A 13,928-nucleotide genomic window follows, 5' to 3' on the forward strand; every position below is an offset into this window, starting at 1 on the left:
GACCCCACCCGTTGTGTTTTTGCACATTTAAAGCGATATAATGATGATTGTAATTATGGTATATGTGACTTATTGCGATTGCATAACGATAGCAGGGTATAATTATAATAATATGCAATTCCTTATAGTAATTATGATTAATTTTAATTAGAGTAAACAATATAACGCGATATAATACCATATAATGCAAGATAATTCAACATAAAACAATGCAATATATAATTATAATATGCTACAGAATACAACGATATAATTATAGTATAGTATAAAATAAAAATTAAATATAGTTTTAATATGACCCAATATAATAAAGAGCAAGCTAATATGGTTATTGTGGGGCGCCCGGACGCCTGGGTCCCTCCCGGACGCCTGGGTCCCCCCCGCCCCGAACTCCTGGGTCCCCCCCCGAACTCCTGGGTCCCTCCCGGACTCCTGGGTCCCTCCTGAACTCCTGGGTGTCCCCCCCCCAGAACTCCTGGGTCCCTCCCGAACTCCTGGGTCCCCCCCGAACTCCTGGGTCCCCCCCGAATTCCTGGGTCCCCCCCGGACTCCTGGGTCCCCTCCCCGAACTCCTGGGTCCCCCCCGAACTGCTGGGTCCCCTCCCCGAAGTCCTGGGTCCCTCCCGAACTCCTGGGTCCCCTCCCCGAACTCCTGGGTCCCCCCCGAACTGCTGGGTCCCCTCCCCGAACTCCTGGGTCCCCCCCCCGGACGCCTGGGTCCCCAATTCGGGGGGGGTAGCGGGGAGGCCACGCCCCCTTGCCGCGCTGCTATTGGCGGAGCCGTGCCGCGAGGCCACGCCCCCTTGCCGCGTCCCCATTGGAGGGCTCTGGCGCTCAGGCCACGCCCCCTGAGGGAGAATCCAGGACACGCCCCCTGTCAGCACCCCCAATGGCGGATCCACCCGCCCTGGCCACGCCCCCACCCCGCACCGTGCGCTCTCATTGGGCGATCCAGCCACCTAAACCACGCCTCCCTCTCGTTGCCATGGCGCCGCCGTGTGGGCGTGGCCAGAGGTGTCCCCAGCACTCCCGCCCTTTTTGCGTCACTTCCGGCGGCGCTTCCGGGTGCGATGGATCCCGAGTTCGACGATGTGGTGGCCCCGGAGGATCTCATGGTGAGGCCACGCCCCCATTGGCCACGCCCCCGTGTGGCCACGCCCCCATCGGCCACGCCCCCGCGCGGACCCCTCGGCGTTCTGGCTCCGCCCCCCCCTCCCCCCCCCGCGGGAACCAGCCACGTGGCCACGCCCACCTCCTAACCCACGCCCACCTCCTAAACCACGCCCACTGGGCAAACCACGCCCACTGGCCAAAGCCCCGCCCCCAGACCCCCTTTTCCCGAGTCCTCCCAGTGCCCCCCACTGACCCTTGACCCCCATGACCTTTGACCCCGTGATATGTGACCACCCCGCTACATGTTACCATCGTGACCTCTGACCTTTGACCCCAGGCTTGTTCCCCATCCCCCTTCCCCACCCCCATGACCCCCCCGTGACCCCTGACCCGTCAACCCCCCAACCCCCATGACCTTGAACCCGTGACCCCCTGACCCCATCACCCCTCCCCCACCCCACCGACCCCCCGATCCCCGTGACCCCTGTGACCCCCATTGACCCCCATTGACCCCCATTGACCCTGTGACCCCCATTGACCCCCATTGACCCTGTGACCTTTGGGGTATTTGGGACCCATCTTTGGTGGGTTCACCCCCAAAATTGGGGCTCTGGGGGACCCATTTTTGGGGTGTTTGACCCATTTTTGGGGTGTTTTGACCCATTTTTGAGCCGTTTTCCCCCATTTCTGGACCATTTGACCCCATTTCTGGGCCATTTTATCCCATTTCTGGCCCGTTTTGTTCCAGTTTTGATCCGGTTTTGGTCCGTTTCTGCCCCCAATTTTTGGTTCATTTCACCCCATTTCTGGTCCATTTTTCCCCGTTTTTGGTCCATTTTTCGCCGTTTTAGGGCAGTTCTGCCCCATTTCTGGTCCGTTTTTCCCCGTTTCTGGTCTGTTTTGCCCATTTCTGGTCCGTTTCACCCCATTTCTGGTCCATTTCACCCCGTTTCTGGTCCGTTCCGCCCCATTTCTGGTCCGTTTTGCCCGTTTCTGGTCCGTTTTTCCCCATTTTTGGTCCATTTTTCACCGTTTCTGGTCCGTTTCTCCCCATTTCTGGTCCATTTCATCCCATTTCTGGTCCGTTCTGCCCCATTTCTGGTCCATTTCACCCCATTTCTGGTCCGTTCTGCCCCATTTCTGGTCCGTTCCGCCCCATTTCTGGTCCTTTTCACCCCATTTCTGGTCCGTTTCTCGCCGTTTCCGGTCCGTTCCGCCCCATTTCTGGTCCATTTTTCCCCATTTCTGGTCTGTTCCGCCCCGTTTCTGGTCCGTTTTTCGCCGTTTCCGGTCCGTTTCTCGCAGTTTCTGGTCCGTTTTTCGCCGTTTCTGGACCGTTTTCCCCCGTTTCCGGTCCATTTTTCGCCGTTTCCGGTCCGTTCCGCCCCATTTCTGGTCCGTTCCGCCCCGTTTCCGGTCCGTTCTGCCCCATTTCTGGTCCGTTCCCCCCCGTTTCTGGTCCGTTTTTCGCCGTTTCCGGTCCGTTCCGCCCCGTTTCTGGTCCGTTTTTCCCCGTTTCTGGTCCGTTTTTCGCCGTTTCTGGTCCGTTCCGCCCCGTTTCTGGTCCGTTCCGCCCCGTTTCTGGTCCGTTTTTCGCCGTTTCTGGTCCGTTCCGCCCCGTTTCTGGTCCGTTTCTCGCCGTTTCTGGTCCGTTTTTCCCCGTTTCCGGTCCGTTTTCGCCGTTCCCCGTTCCCGCAGGCGCTGGAGCGGCGTTTCGCGGAGCAGCGGCGGGGGGGGGCGGTGTCCCGGCGCTCCCAGTTCGAGTACGGATGGGCGCTGGTCCGGAGCCGCTACCGCAGCGACGTGCAGAGGGGGGTGGCGCTGCTGGGAGGTGACACGGGGACATGGGGGATAATGGGGGGACATGGGGGGCTGGCGGGGGATATGGGGACATGGGGGGATATGGGGACATGGGGGATAATGGGGGGATATGGGGACATGGGGGGATATGGGGGACATGGGGGGATATGGGGGATATGGGGATATGGGGGACATGGGGGGCGTGTGGGGATGTGGGGGGACATTGGGGGACATGGGGGGATATGGAGACATGGGGGATAATGGGGGGATATGGGGACATAGGGGGATGTGGGGGATATGGGGGACATGGAGGATAATGGGGGGACATGGGGGGATATGGGGACATGGGGGGACATGGGGGATAATGGGGGGATATGGGGATATGGGGACAGGGGGAGATATGGGGGACATGGGGGGATGGGGGGATATGGGGACATCGGGGGATAATGGGGGGATATGGGGACATTGGGGGACATGGGGGGATATGGGGACAGGGGGACATGGAGGGATATGTGGGACATGGGGGATAATGGGGGAACATGGGGGACGTGGGGGATAATGGGGGGATATGGGGACATGGGGGGATATGGGGACATGGGGGGATATGGGGACATTGGGGGACATGGGGGATAATGGGGGGATATGGGGACATGGGGGGATGTGGGGGGACAGAGGGATATGGGGATAATGGATATATTGGGGGGATATGGGGACATGGGGACATTGTGGATAATGGGGGGATATGGGGACAGGGGGACATGGGGATGGGGGGGCATATGGGGACATTGGGGACACTGGGAAGGAATGGGGGGATATGGGGGTAATGGGGATATTGGGGAGTTATGGGGACAGGGGGATATTGGAATATGGGGACATTGGGGATAATGGGGGGACATGCGGACATTGGGGGACAGGGGGACATGGGGATATGACTTGGGTCACTGAGGGGGCTCTAGGACCCTGGGGGTTATTTGGGGTCACTGGGGGGGCTCTAGGACCCTGGGGGTCACTGGTACATGGGGACACCGGGTCACTGTTACATGGGGACAGGGGGACATGGGGACACCGGGTCACTGGGACAGGGGGATGGGGGGACAGGGGGTTCCCCCCCAGGCTCTGACCGTGTCCCTGTCCCCGGTGTCCCCAGAGCTGCTCCCCGAGGGGACACGGGAGGAACAGCGCGACTACAGCTACTACCTGGCACTGGGGAACTACCGGCTCAAGGTGACACGGACGGGGGACAGGGGGACAGGGGGACATGGGACAGGGGACAGGGGGACAGGGGGACAGGGGGACAGGGGGACATGGGGATACTGGGATATGGGGACATGGGGACAGGGGGACAGAGGGACAGGGGGACAGGGGGACAGGGGACAGGGGACAAGGGGACATGGGGATACTGGGATATGGGGACAGGGGGACATGAGACAGGGGGACAGGGGGACAAGGGGATGTGGGGATATGGGGACAAGGGGACAGGGGGACATGGGGTGGGGGAGGGGGACAAGCACACCCCTGGGGGGTGGGGAGGGTGGGGGGTGGCACTGGGGGACACAGGGGACCCTTGTGCTCATGGGTCCCCATGTCCCCAATGTCCCCATCTCCCCCATCGCCCCTAATGTCCCCATATCCCCCCATGTCCCCAATGTCCCCATTGCCCCCAATGTCCCCGTTGCCCCCATTTCCCCCATCACCCCCAATGTCCCCATTGTCTCCATTGCCCCCATTGCCAATGTTCCCAATGTCCCCATTGCCCCCGATGTCCCCAATGTCCCCATCGCCCCCATTGCCCCCATTGTCCCCAATGTCCCCAATGTCCCTAATGTCCCCATCGCCCCCAATGTCCCCATCGCCCCCATTGTCCCTGTTGTCCCCATTGCCCCCATTGTCCCCAATGTCCCCATCGCCCCCATTGTCCCCATCGCCCCCATTGTCCCCAATGTCCCCAATGTCCCCATGTCCCAGGAGTACGAGCGCTCCCTGTCGCACCTGGAGCGGCTCCTGGCGCTGGAGCCCCAGAACCAGCAGGGGCTGCGGCTGCGGAGACACGTGAGGGACAGGATGAGGAGGGGTGAGCGGGGGGGACATGGGGACATTGGGGACATTGGGGACATTGGGGACAGGATGAGGAGGGGTGAGCGGGGGGGACATGGGGACATTGGGGACATCGGGGACAGGATGAGGAGGGGTGAGCGGGGGGGACATGGGGACATTGGGGACATTGGGGACATGGGGACATTGGGGACAGGATGAGGAGGGGTGAGCGGGGGGGACATGGGAACATTGGGGACACTGGGGACATGGGGACATTGGGGACAGGATGAGAAGGGGTGAGCGGGGGGGGACATTGGGGACATGGGGACATTGGGGACATTGGGGACAGGATGAGGAGGGGTGAGCGGGGGGGACATGGGGACATTGGGGACATTGGGGACATGGGGACATTGGGGACATGGGGACATTGGGGACAGGATGAGGAGGGGTGAGCGGGGAGGACATGGGGACATTGGGGACATTGGGGACATTGGGGACATGGGGACATTGGGGACATTGGGGACATGGGGACATTGGGGACATGGGGACATTGGGGACAGGATGAGGAGGGGTGAGCGGGGGGGACATGGGGACATTGGGGACATTGGGGACAATGGGGACAGGATGAGGAGGGGTGAGCGGGGGGGACATTGGGGACATTGGGGACATTGGGGACATGGGGACATTGGGGACATCGGGGACAGGATGAGGAGGGGTGAGCGGGGGGGACATGGGGACATTGGGGACATTGGGGACATCTGGGACAGGATGAGGAGGGGGGATGGGGACATTGGGGACATTGGGGAGACTGGGGTGAACTGGGGGGCTGGGGGGAATGGGGGGGATGGGGTGAACTGGGAGGGACTGGGGGGGAATGGGGGGGATGGGGATGGGGGGGATGGGGACATTGGGGAGACTGGGGGAAATGGGGGTAATGGGGTGAATTGAGAGGGACTGGGAGGGACTGGGGTGAATTGGGGACACTGGGGTGAACTGGGAGGGACTGGGATGAACTGGAGTGATTGGGGTGAACTGGGATGAATTGGGATGAGCTGGGATGGCACTGGGGTGAATTGGGGTGAAGTGGGAGGGACTGGGGTGAACTGGGAGGGACTGGGATGGACTGGGATGGAACTGGGTGAATTAGGGTGAGCTGGGTGGACTGGGATGAACTGGGATGGGCTGGGAGGGACTGGGGTGAACTGGGAGGGACTGGGATGAATTGGGATGGACTGGGAGGGACTGGGGTGAATTGGGGTGAACTGGGATGGACTGGGAGGGACTGGGATGAACTGGGGTGAATTGGGATGAACTGGGATGGACTGGGGTGAACTGGGATGGACTGGGAGGGACTGGGGTGAACTAGGCCTCAATTAGGCCTCGTTTATGCCTGAATTAGGCCTGAACTAGAGCTCATTTAGGCCTCGATTAGGCCTGAATTAGACCCAAATTAGACCTGAATTAGGCCTCAGTTGGGCCTCAACTAGAGCTGAACTAGGGCTGAATTAGGCCTCAACTAGACCTGAATTAGGCCTGAACTAGGCCTCAATTGGGGCTGAACTAGGGCTGAATTAGGCCTCAACTAGGCCTGAATTAGGGCTGAATTAGACCTGAACTAGGCCTGAATTAGACATCATTTATGTCTGAATTAGGGTTGAATTAGGCCTGAATTAGGCCTCAATTAGGGCCCAACTAGAGCTGAACTAGGCCTCAATTAGACCTGAATTAGGGCTGGTTTAGGTCTCAACTAGACCTCAATTAGACCTGAACTAGAGCTGAACTAGGCCTCAATTAGAGCTGAACTACGGCTGAATTAGACTTTAATTAGGGTTGAATTAGGCCTCATTTCTGTCTGAATTAGGGTTGAATTAGGCCTGAACTAGGCCTCAATTGGGGCTGAACTAGGGCTGAATTAGGCCTCAACCAGGCCTGAATTAGGGTTGAATTAGACCTGAATTAGGCCTGAACTAAACCTCAATTAGGGCCCAACTAGAGCTGAACTAGGCCTGGATTAGGCCTGAACTAGGCCTCAATTAGGCCTGAATTAGGCCTCGATTAGGGCTGAATTAGGCCTGAACTAGAGCTGAACTAGGCCTGGACTAGGCCTCAATTAGACCTGAACTAGAGCTGAGCTAGGCCTGAACTAGGCCTGAATGTGGCCTCAATTGGGGCTGAATTAGGCCTGAACTAGGCCTCAATTAGGTGCTAATTAGGCTTCAACGAGACCTGAACTAGGCCTGAACTAGGCTGCATCGAGGCCTGAATTAGGCCTGAATTAGGCCTCGATTAGGGTTGAATTAGGCTTGAACTAGAGCTGAACTGGGCCTGAACTAAGCCTCAATTAGGTGCTAATTAGGCCCGAACTAGGCCTCAATTAGGGCCCAACTAGAGCTGAACTAGGCCTGGACTAGGCCTCAATTAGACCTGAACTAGAGCTGAGCTAGGCTTCAACTAGGCCTGAACTAGGCCTGAATGAGGCCTCAATTGGGGCTGAATTAGGCCTCAACTAGAGCTGAACTAGGCCTCAACTAGGCCTCAGTTACACCTGAATTAGGCACTAATTAGGCTTCAACTAGACCTGAACTAGCGCTGAACTAGGCCTCAATTAGGGCTGAACTAGGGCTGAATTAGGCCTGAATTAGGGTTGAATTAGGCCTGAACTAAAGCTGATTTAGGCCTCAATTAGGCCTGAATTAGACCCAAATTAGACCTGAATTAGCCCTTCATTTATGTCTGAATTAGGGTTGAACTAGATCTCAGTTAGGCCTGAACTAGACCTGAACTAGGCCTCAACTAGGCCTTAGTTAGGCCTGAATTAGGCACGAATTAGACTTCAACTAGACCTGAACTAGAGTTGAATTAAGCCTGAAGTAGGCCTCAGTTAGGCCTCAACTAGACCTGAACCAGACTAGGCCTCAACTAGGCCTGAATTAGGCGCTAATTAGGCCTCAACTAGGCCCGAACTAGGCCTGAACTAGACCTGAATTGGGCGCTAATTAAGCCTGAACTAGGCTTTAGTTAGGCCTCAACTAGACCTGAGCCAGAGCTGAACTAGGCCTCAGTTAGGCCTGAATTAGGCGCTAATTAGGCCTCGACTAGACCTGAACTAGGCCTGAACTAGACCTGAATTAGGCGCTAATTAGGCCTCAACTAGACCTGAACTAGGGTTGAATTAAGCCTGAACTAGGCCTCAGTTAGGCCTCAACTAGACCTGAACCAGAGCTGAACTAGGCCTCAACTAGGCCTGAATTAGTTGCTAATTAGGCCTTGACTAGACCTGAACTAGGCCTGAACTAGACCTGAATTAGGCCTCGATTAGGGCTGAATTAGGCCTGAACTAGGCCTCAATTAGGCCTGAACTAGGCCTGAATTAGGCGCTAATTAGGTTTCAACTAGACCTGAACTAGGCCTGAACTAGGGTTGAATTAAGGCTGAACTAGGCTTCAGTTAGGCCTCAACTAGACCTGAACCAGAGCTGAACTAGGCCTCAACTAGGCCTGAATTAGGCGCTAATTAAGCCTGAACTAGGCCTCAGTTAGGCCTCAACTACACCTGAACCAGAGCTGAACTAGGCCTGAATTAGGCGCTAATTAGGCCTCAACTAGGCCCGAACTAGGCCTGAATTAGGCCTGAACTAGGTGCTAATTAGGCGCTAATTAGCCTCAATTAGGCCTGTCCAGTCGCCATTGGATGGGGGGACACTGGGGACACTTGGGGACACTGGGGGGTCGTTTCCCGCCCCGTGACGTGTCCCCTCCCCCCCCCAGACGGGCTGTTGGGCGCGGCCATCGTGGGGGGCGTGGCCTTGGGCGTGGCCGGCCTGCTGGGATTGGCCATTTCCCGCGCCCGCCACTGACGTCACCGGCCACGCCCACATTGTGCCCCTCCCCCCCCATCCCGCCCCTCCCCCCCCCTCTCCCCGGGGTCTCGAGGTGACGACGCGGCGATGACGTCACGGCGATGACATCACAGTGACATCGTGGTGACGTCACGGTGACATCAGCCCCTCCCCCAGTGCCTTGGGGACCCCCCCGGCGTCCCCTCCCCCACTGTAAATAAACCCCTTTGGCTCCAGTGACGTCATGTGATCACGTGGGGGGGGAGGGGTGGCCCGGACGCCTGGGTCCCTCCCGAACTCCTGGGTCCCCCCGAACTCCTGGGTCCCTCCCCGAACTCCTGGGTCCCCCCCCGAACTCCTGGGTCCCCCCCAGGAGTCTGGGTGTGACCCTCCCCCCCATCCCCCCCCCCGGGGGGACCCAGGCGTCCGGGCGCGTGGCGGGAGCGGGGCCGGATCTGCCCCTCCCCCACCCGCCCTTTCCTGCCCCGTTTCCTACGGCGGCGGCCCAGCCGCCCCTCCCCCACCCATGGGGGAGCCAGGCGTCCGGAGAGGGGGGAGGGGAACAGGGGACCCAGGCGTCCGGGCCCCAATGAGGTGTCCAGGACCCATAGGGGACCCAGGCGTCCGGGCCCCATTGATGCTCCCAGGCCTTATAGGGGACCCAGGTGTCCGGGACAGGGGGAGGGGAACAGGGGACCCAGGCGTCCGGGCCCCATTGAGGTGTCCAGGACCCATAGGGGACCCAGGCGTCCGGGCCCCATTGAGGTGTCCAGGACCCATAGGGGACCCAGGCGTCCGGGCCCCATTGGGTTGTCCAGACCCCATAGGGGACCCAGGCGTCCGGACCCCACGGTGCCCCCACCCCCCCCACCCCTTTGGCGTCAACAGGAAGGTGGGAGGGATGGGATGGGGGGGGGGGGGGGGGCCCGGACGCCTGGGTCCCCTGTTCCCCTCCCCCACTCGGATGCCTGGGTCCCCTCCCTGGCTGGGGGGGGGGGGCGGGGGGGGGGTACACAGCCACCGGGTGGGGGAGGGGCAGGAAGGGGGGCAGGGCGCGCCCGGACTCCTGGGTTCCTTCCTGGCGGGGGGAGGGGCAGGACGCCTGGGTCCCCCCCCCTACCCCCCCCACCCCATTAAGGCCACTGGGCCGGGGCCACCGCGGCCACTGGCACCGGAGTCACCGGTGGCACCAGCACCTCGTCCCCCCGCGGCCGCCGAACGTGACCTTGACCTTGACCCCAGCGCGACCTTGACCCCAGCGCGACCTTGACCCCAGCGCGACCTCGGCCCGACCCCCCCAGCCCGTCTGCTGCCGGTGACCCTGAACCTGAACTTGAACTTGAACCTGAACTTGAACTTGAACCTGATCCCAACCCGTCCCTGTCCCCACCCACCCCTGACCTTGTCCCCAACCCGTCCCTGTCCCCAAACTCGTTCCTGTCCCCACGCGGGTCCCCACTTGTCACCGCCGGTGACAACCGGTCCCTGTCCCCAACCCATCCCTGTCCCCACCCGTGTCCCCAAACGTGTCCCCAAACCAGTCGCTGTCCCCAAACTTGTCCCTGTTCCCATCTGTCCCCACCCTGTCCCCAAACCGGTCCTTGTCCCCAACCCATCCCTGTCCCCTCTTGTCCCCAAACCGGTCCCTGTCCCCTAACTTGTCCCTGTCCCCATCTGTCCCCACTTGTCCCCACCCCTGTCCCCAAACTTGTCCTGTCCCCAACTGTCCCCACCCCTGTCCCCAAACCGGTCCTTGTCCCCATCTGTCCCCTTTGTCCCCAACCTATCCCTGTCCCCATCTGTCCCCACTTGTCCCCACCCTTGTCCCCAAACCGGTCCCTGTCCCTAAACTCATCCCTGTCCCCATCTGTCCCCAACCCATCCCTGTCCCCACCTGTGTCCCCAAACGCGTCCCCAGCCCATCCCTGTCCCCATAAGGGACCCAGGCGTTCGGGCCCCATTGAGGTCCCTGTCACCCCCTTCGCCCTGCGTCCCCCCCGCGTCCCCCGTGTCCCCCTGTGACCCCCCCCGTGTCCCCCCCCGTGTCCTCCCCTGTGTCCCCCCACCCCGCACATCCCCCCCACATCCCCCCCGCGTCCCCTCGTGTCCCCCCGTGACCCCCATATCGCCCCGTGTCCCCCCCGTGTCCCCCCCACATCCCCCCCGTCCCCCCTGTGACCCCCCGTGTCCCCCCCCGTGTCCCCGTGTCCCCCGTGTCCCCCCGTGTCCCCACCCCCCGTGTCCCCTGTGACCCCCATATCCCCCCCGTGACCCCCGTGTTCCCGTGTCCCCCGTGTCCCCCTGTATCCCCTCCCCGTCCCCCCTGTGACCCCCGTGTCCCCCCCCACCGTGTCCCCCGTGTCCCCCGTGTCCCCCCGTGTCCCCACCCCCCGTGTCCCCTGTGACCCCCATATCCCCCCTGTGTCCCCGTGTCCCCCCGTGTCCCCACCCCCCGTGTCCCCTGTGACCCCCATATCCCCCCGTGACCCCCGTGTCCCCGTGACCCCCGGTTCCCCCTGTGTCCCCCGTGCCCCCCATATCCCCTCCCTGTGTCCCCCTGTGTCCCCCCCCACGTCCCCCCGTGTCCCCTGTGTCCCCCCGTGACCCCTGTGTCCCCCCCGCGTCCCCCTCTGCGTCCCCCCCCGTATCCCCCCCCGTGTCCCCGTGTCCCCTCCCCACCGCGTCCCCCCGTGTCCCCCCGTGTCCCCGCGTCCCCCTGTGACCCCCATCCCCCCGTGTCCCTGTCCCGTGTCCCCATGTCCCCGGGCTGGGGGGTGGCGCTGTGGCTGGCCCTGGGGCCGCGGGCTGGGCGCTGGTGGTGGCCGCGGTGGCCCACGGCGCGTGGGGGGTGGCCGGGGGTCAGGCCTCGGCCGTGGCCGCCGTCACCGTCACCCGTGGGCTCTGGAGCGACTGCGCCACCGACGCCAGCGGCGTCACCTCCTGCGTGCCGCTCGTGTCCCTCATCACGCTGCCCGGTACGGGGGACATCGAGGGGACAGCGGGGGGACATGGGGGACAGCGGTGGGACAGTGGGGGACACCCGTGGGGACAATGGGGACACCCATGGGGACATCAATGGGACAGCAGGGGGACATGGGGGACACCCGTGGGGACAATGGGGACACCCATGGGGACATCAATGGGACAGCAGGGGGGACAGTGGGGACATCAGTGGGGACATCAATGGGACAGCGGGGGGACAGTGGGGGGACGTGGGGGACACCCTGGGGACAGTGGGGACACCCATGGGGACATCAATGGGACAGCAGGGGGGACATCAATGGGACAGCGGGGGGACAGTGGGGGGACGTGGGGGACAACCTGGGGACAGTGGGGACACCCATGGGGACATCAAGGGGACAGCGGGGGGGACATCAATGGGACAGTGGGGGGGACATCAATGGGACAGTGGGGGGACGTGGGGGACACCCTGGGGACATCAATGGGACAGCAGGGGGGACAGTGGGGACATCAGTGGGGACATCAAGGGGACATCAGGGGGGACATCAAGGGGACAGCAGTGGGGACATGGATGGGACAGCAGTGGGGACATCAAGGGGATATCCGTGGGGACAATGGGGGACATCAGTGGGGACATCAGTGGGACAGCAGGGGGACATGGGGGACACCCGTGGGGACAGTGGGGACACCCATGGGGACATCGATGGGACAGCGGGGGGACATGGGGGACACCCGTGGGGACAATGGGGGGACATTGGGGGGACATCAAGGGGACATCGGGGGGGACAGTGGGGGGACATGGGGACATCAATGGGACAGCAGGGGGGACATGGGGGACAGCGGGGGGGGACAATGGGGGACACCCATGGGGACATCAATGGGACAGCAGGGGGACATCGATGGGACAGCAATGGGACAGTAGGGGGGATGTGGGGACAGCGGGGGGGACATCGATGGGACAGCAGGGGGGACAATGGGGACATCAGTGGGGACATCAATGGGACAGCAATGGGACAGTAGGGGGGACATGGGGGACACCCATGGGGACAGTGGGGACACCCGTGGGGACATCAATGGGACAGCGGGGGGGACATGGGGGACACCCGTGGGGACAATGGGGGGACATTGGGGGGACATCAGTGGGACATCGGGGGGGACAATGGGGGGACATGGGGGAACATGGGGACATCAGTGGGGACATCAATGGGACATCAGTGGGGACAATGGGGGACATCGGTGGGGACAATGGGGGACATCGGTGGGGACATCGATGGGACATCAGTGGGAACGTCAGTGGGGACATCAGTGGGGACATCGATGGGACATCCGTGGGGACAATGGGGGACATCAGTGGAGACAATGGGGGGACATGGGGACATCCATGGGGACAGGGGACATCAGGGGGGACAATGGGGACATCAGGGGGGACATCGATGGGACATCCGTGGGGACAATGGGGGACATCAGTGGAGACAATGGGGGGACATGGGGACATCCATGGGGACAGGGGACATCAGGGGGGACAATGGGGACATCAGGGGGGACATCGATGGGACAGCAATGGGACAGCAGGGGGGACATCAAGGGGACATCAGGGGGGACAATGGGGGGACATGGGGGAACATGGGGACATCAGTGGGGACATCGATGGGACAGCAGTGGGGACATCAAGGGGATATCGTGGGGACAATGGGGGACAGCAGGGGGGACATCAATGGGACAGCGGGGGGACAGTGGGGGACACCCGTGGGGACAGTGGGGACACCCGTGGGGACATCAATGGGACAGCGGGGGGGACAATGGGGGGACAGTGGGGGGACATGGGGGACATCAGTGGGGACATCAATGGGACAGCGGGGGGACATGGGGGACACCCATGGGGACATCAATGGGACAGCAGGGGGACATGGGGGACACCCGTGGGGACAATGGGGGGACATGGGGGGACATCAAGGGGACATCGGGGGGGACAGTGGGGGGACATGGGGGAACATGGGGACATCAGTGGGGACATCAATGGGACAGCGGGGGGACATGGGGGACACCCGTGGGGACATCAATGGGACAGCAGGGGGACATCGATGGGACATCAATGGGACATCAGGGGGGACATCAATGGGACAGCAATGGGACAGTAGGGGGGATGTGGGGACAGCGGGGGGGACATCGATGGGACAGCAGG

The 13,928-nt window shown here is 61.6% G+C and overlaps 1 protein-coding gene across 1 annotated transcript; it reads left to right on the forward strand.

Moving 5' to 3' along the window:
- Positions 1–1,030: 1,030 nt before the first annotated feature.
- FIS1 (fission, mitochondrial 1) lies at positions 1,031–9,016 on the forward strand. The gene is made up of 5 exons (XM_082076692.1): positions 1,031–1,115; positions 2,812–2,944; positions 4,061–4,137; positions 4,879–4,984; positions 8,715–9,016. Exons 1-5 carry the CDS (start codon positions 1,071–1,073, stop codon positions 8,801–8,803), a joined length of 450 nt encoding a protein of 149 aa, XP_081932818.1. The 5' UTR covers positions 1,031–1,070; the 3' UTR covers positions 8,804–9,016.
- The last annotated feature ends 4,912 nt before the right edge of the window (positions 9,017–13,928 follow it).

The sequence above is a fragment of the Streptopelia decaocto genome (genome assembly GCF_964273445.1).
Source record: "Streptopelia decaocto genome assembly, contig: HAP1_SCAFFOLD_260, whole genome shotgun sequence".
Taxonomy (NCBI): domain Eukaryota; kingdom Metazoa; phylum Chordata; class Aves; order Columbiformes; family Columbidae; genus Streptopelia; species Streptopelia decaocto.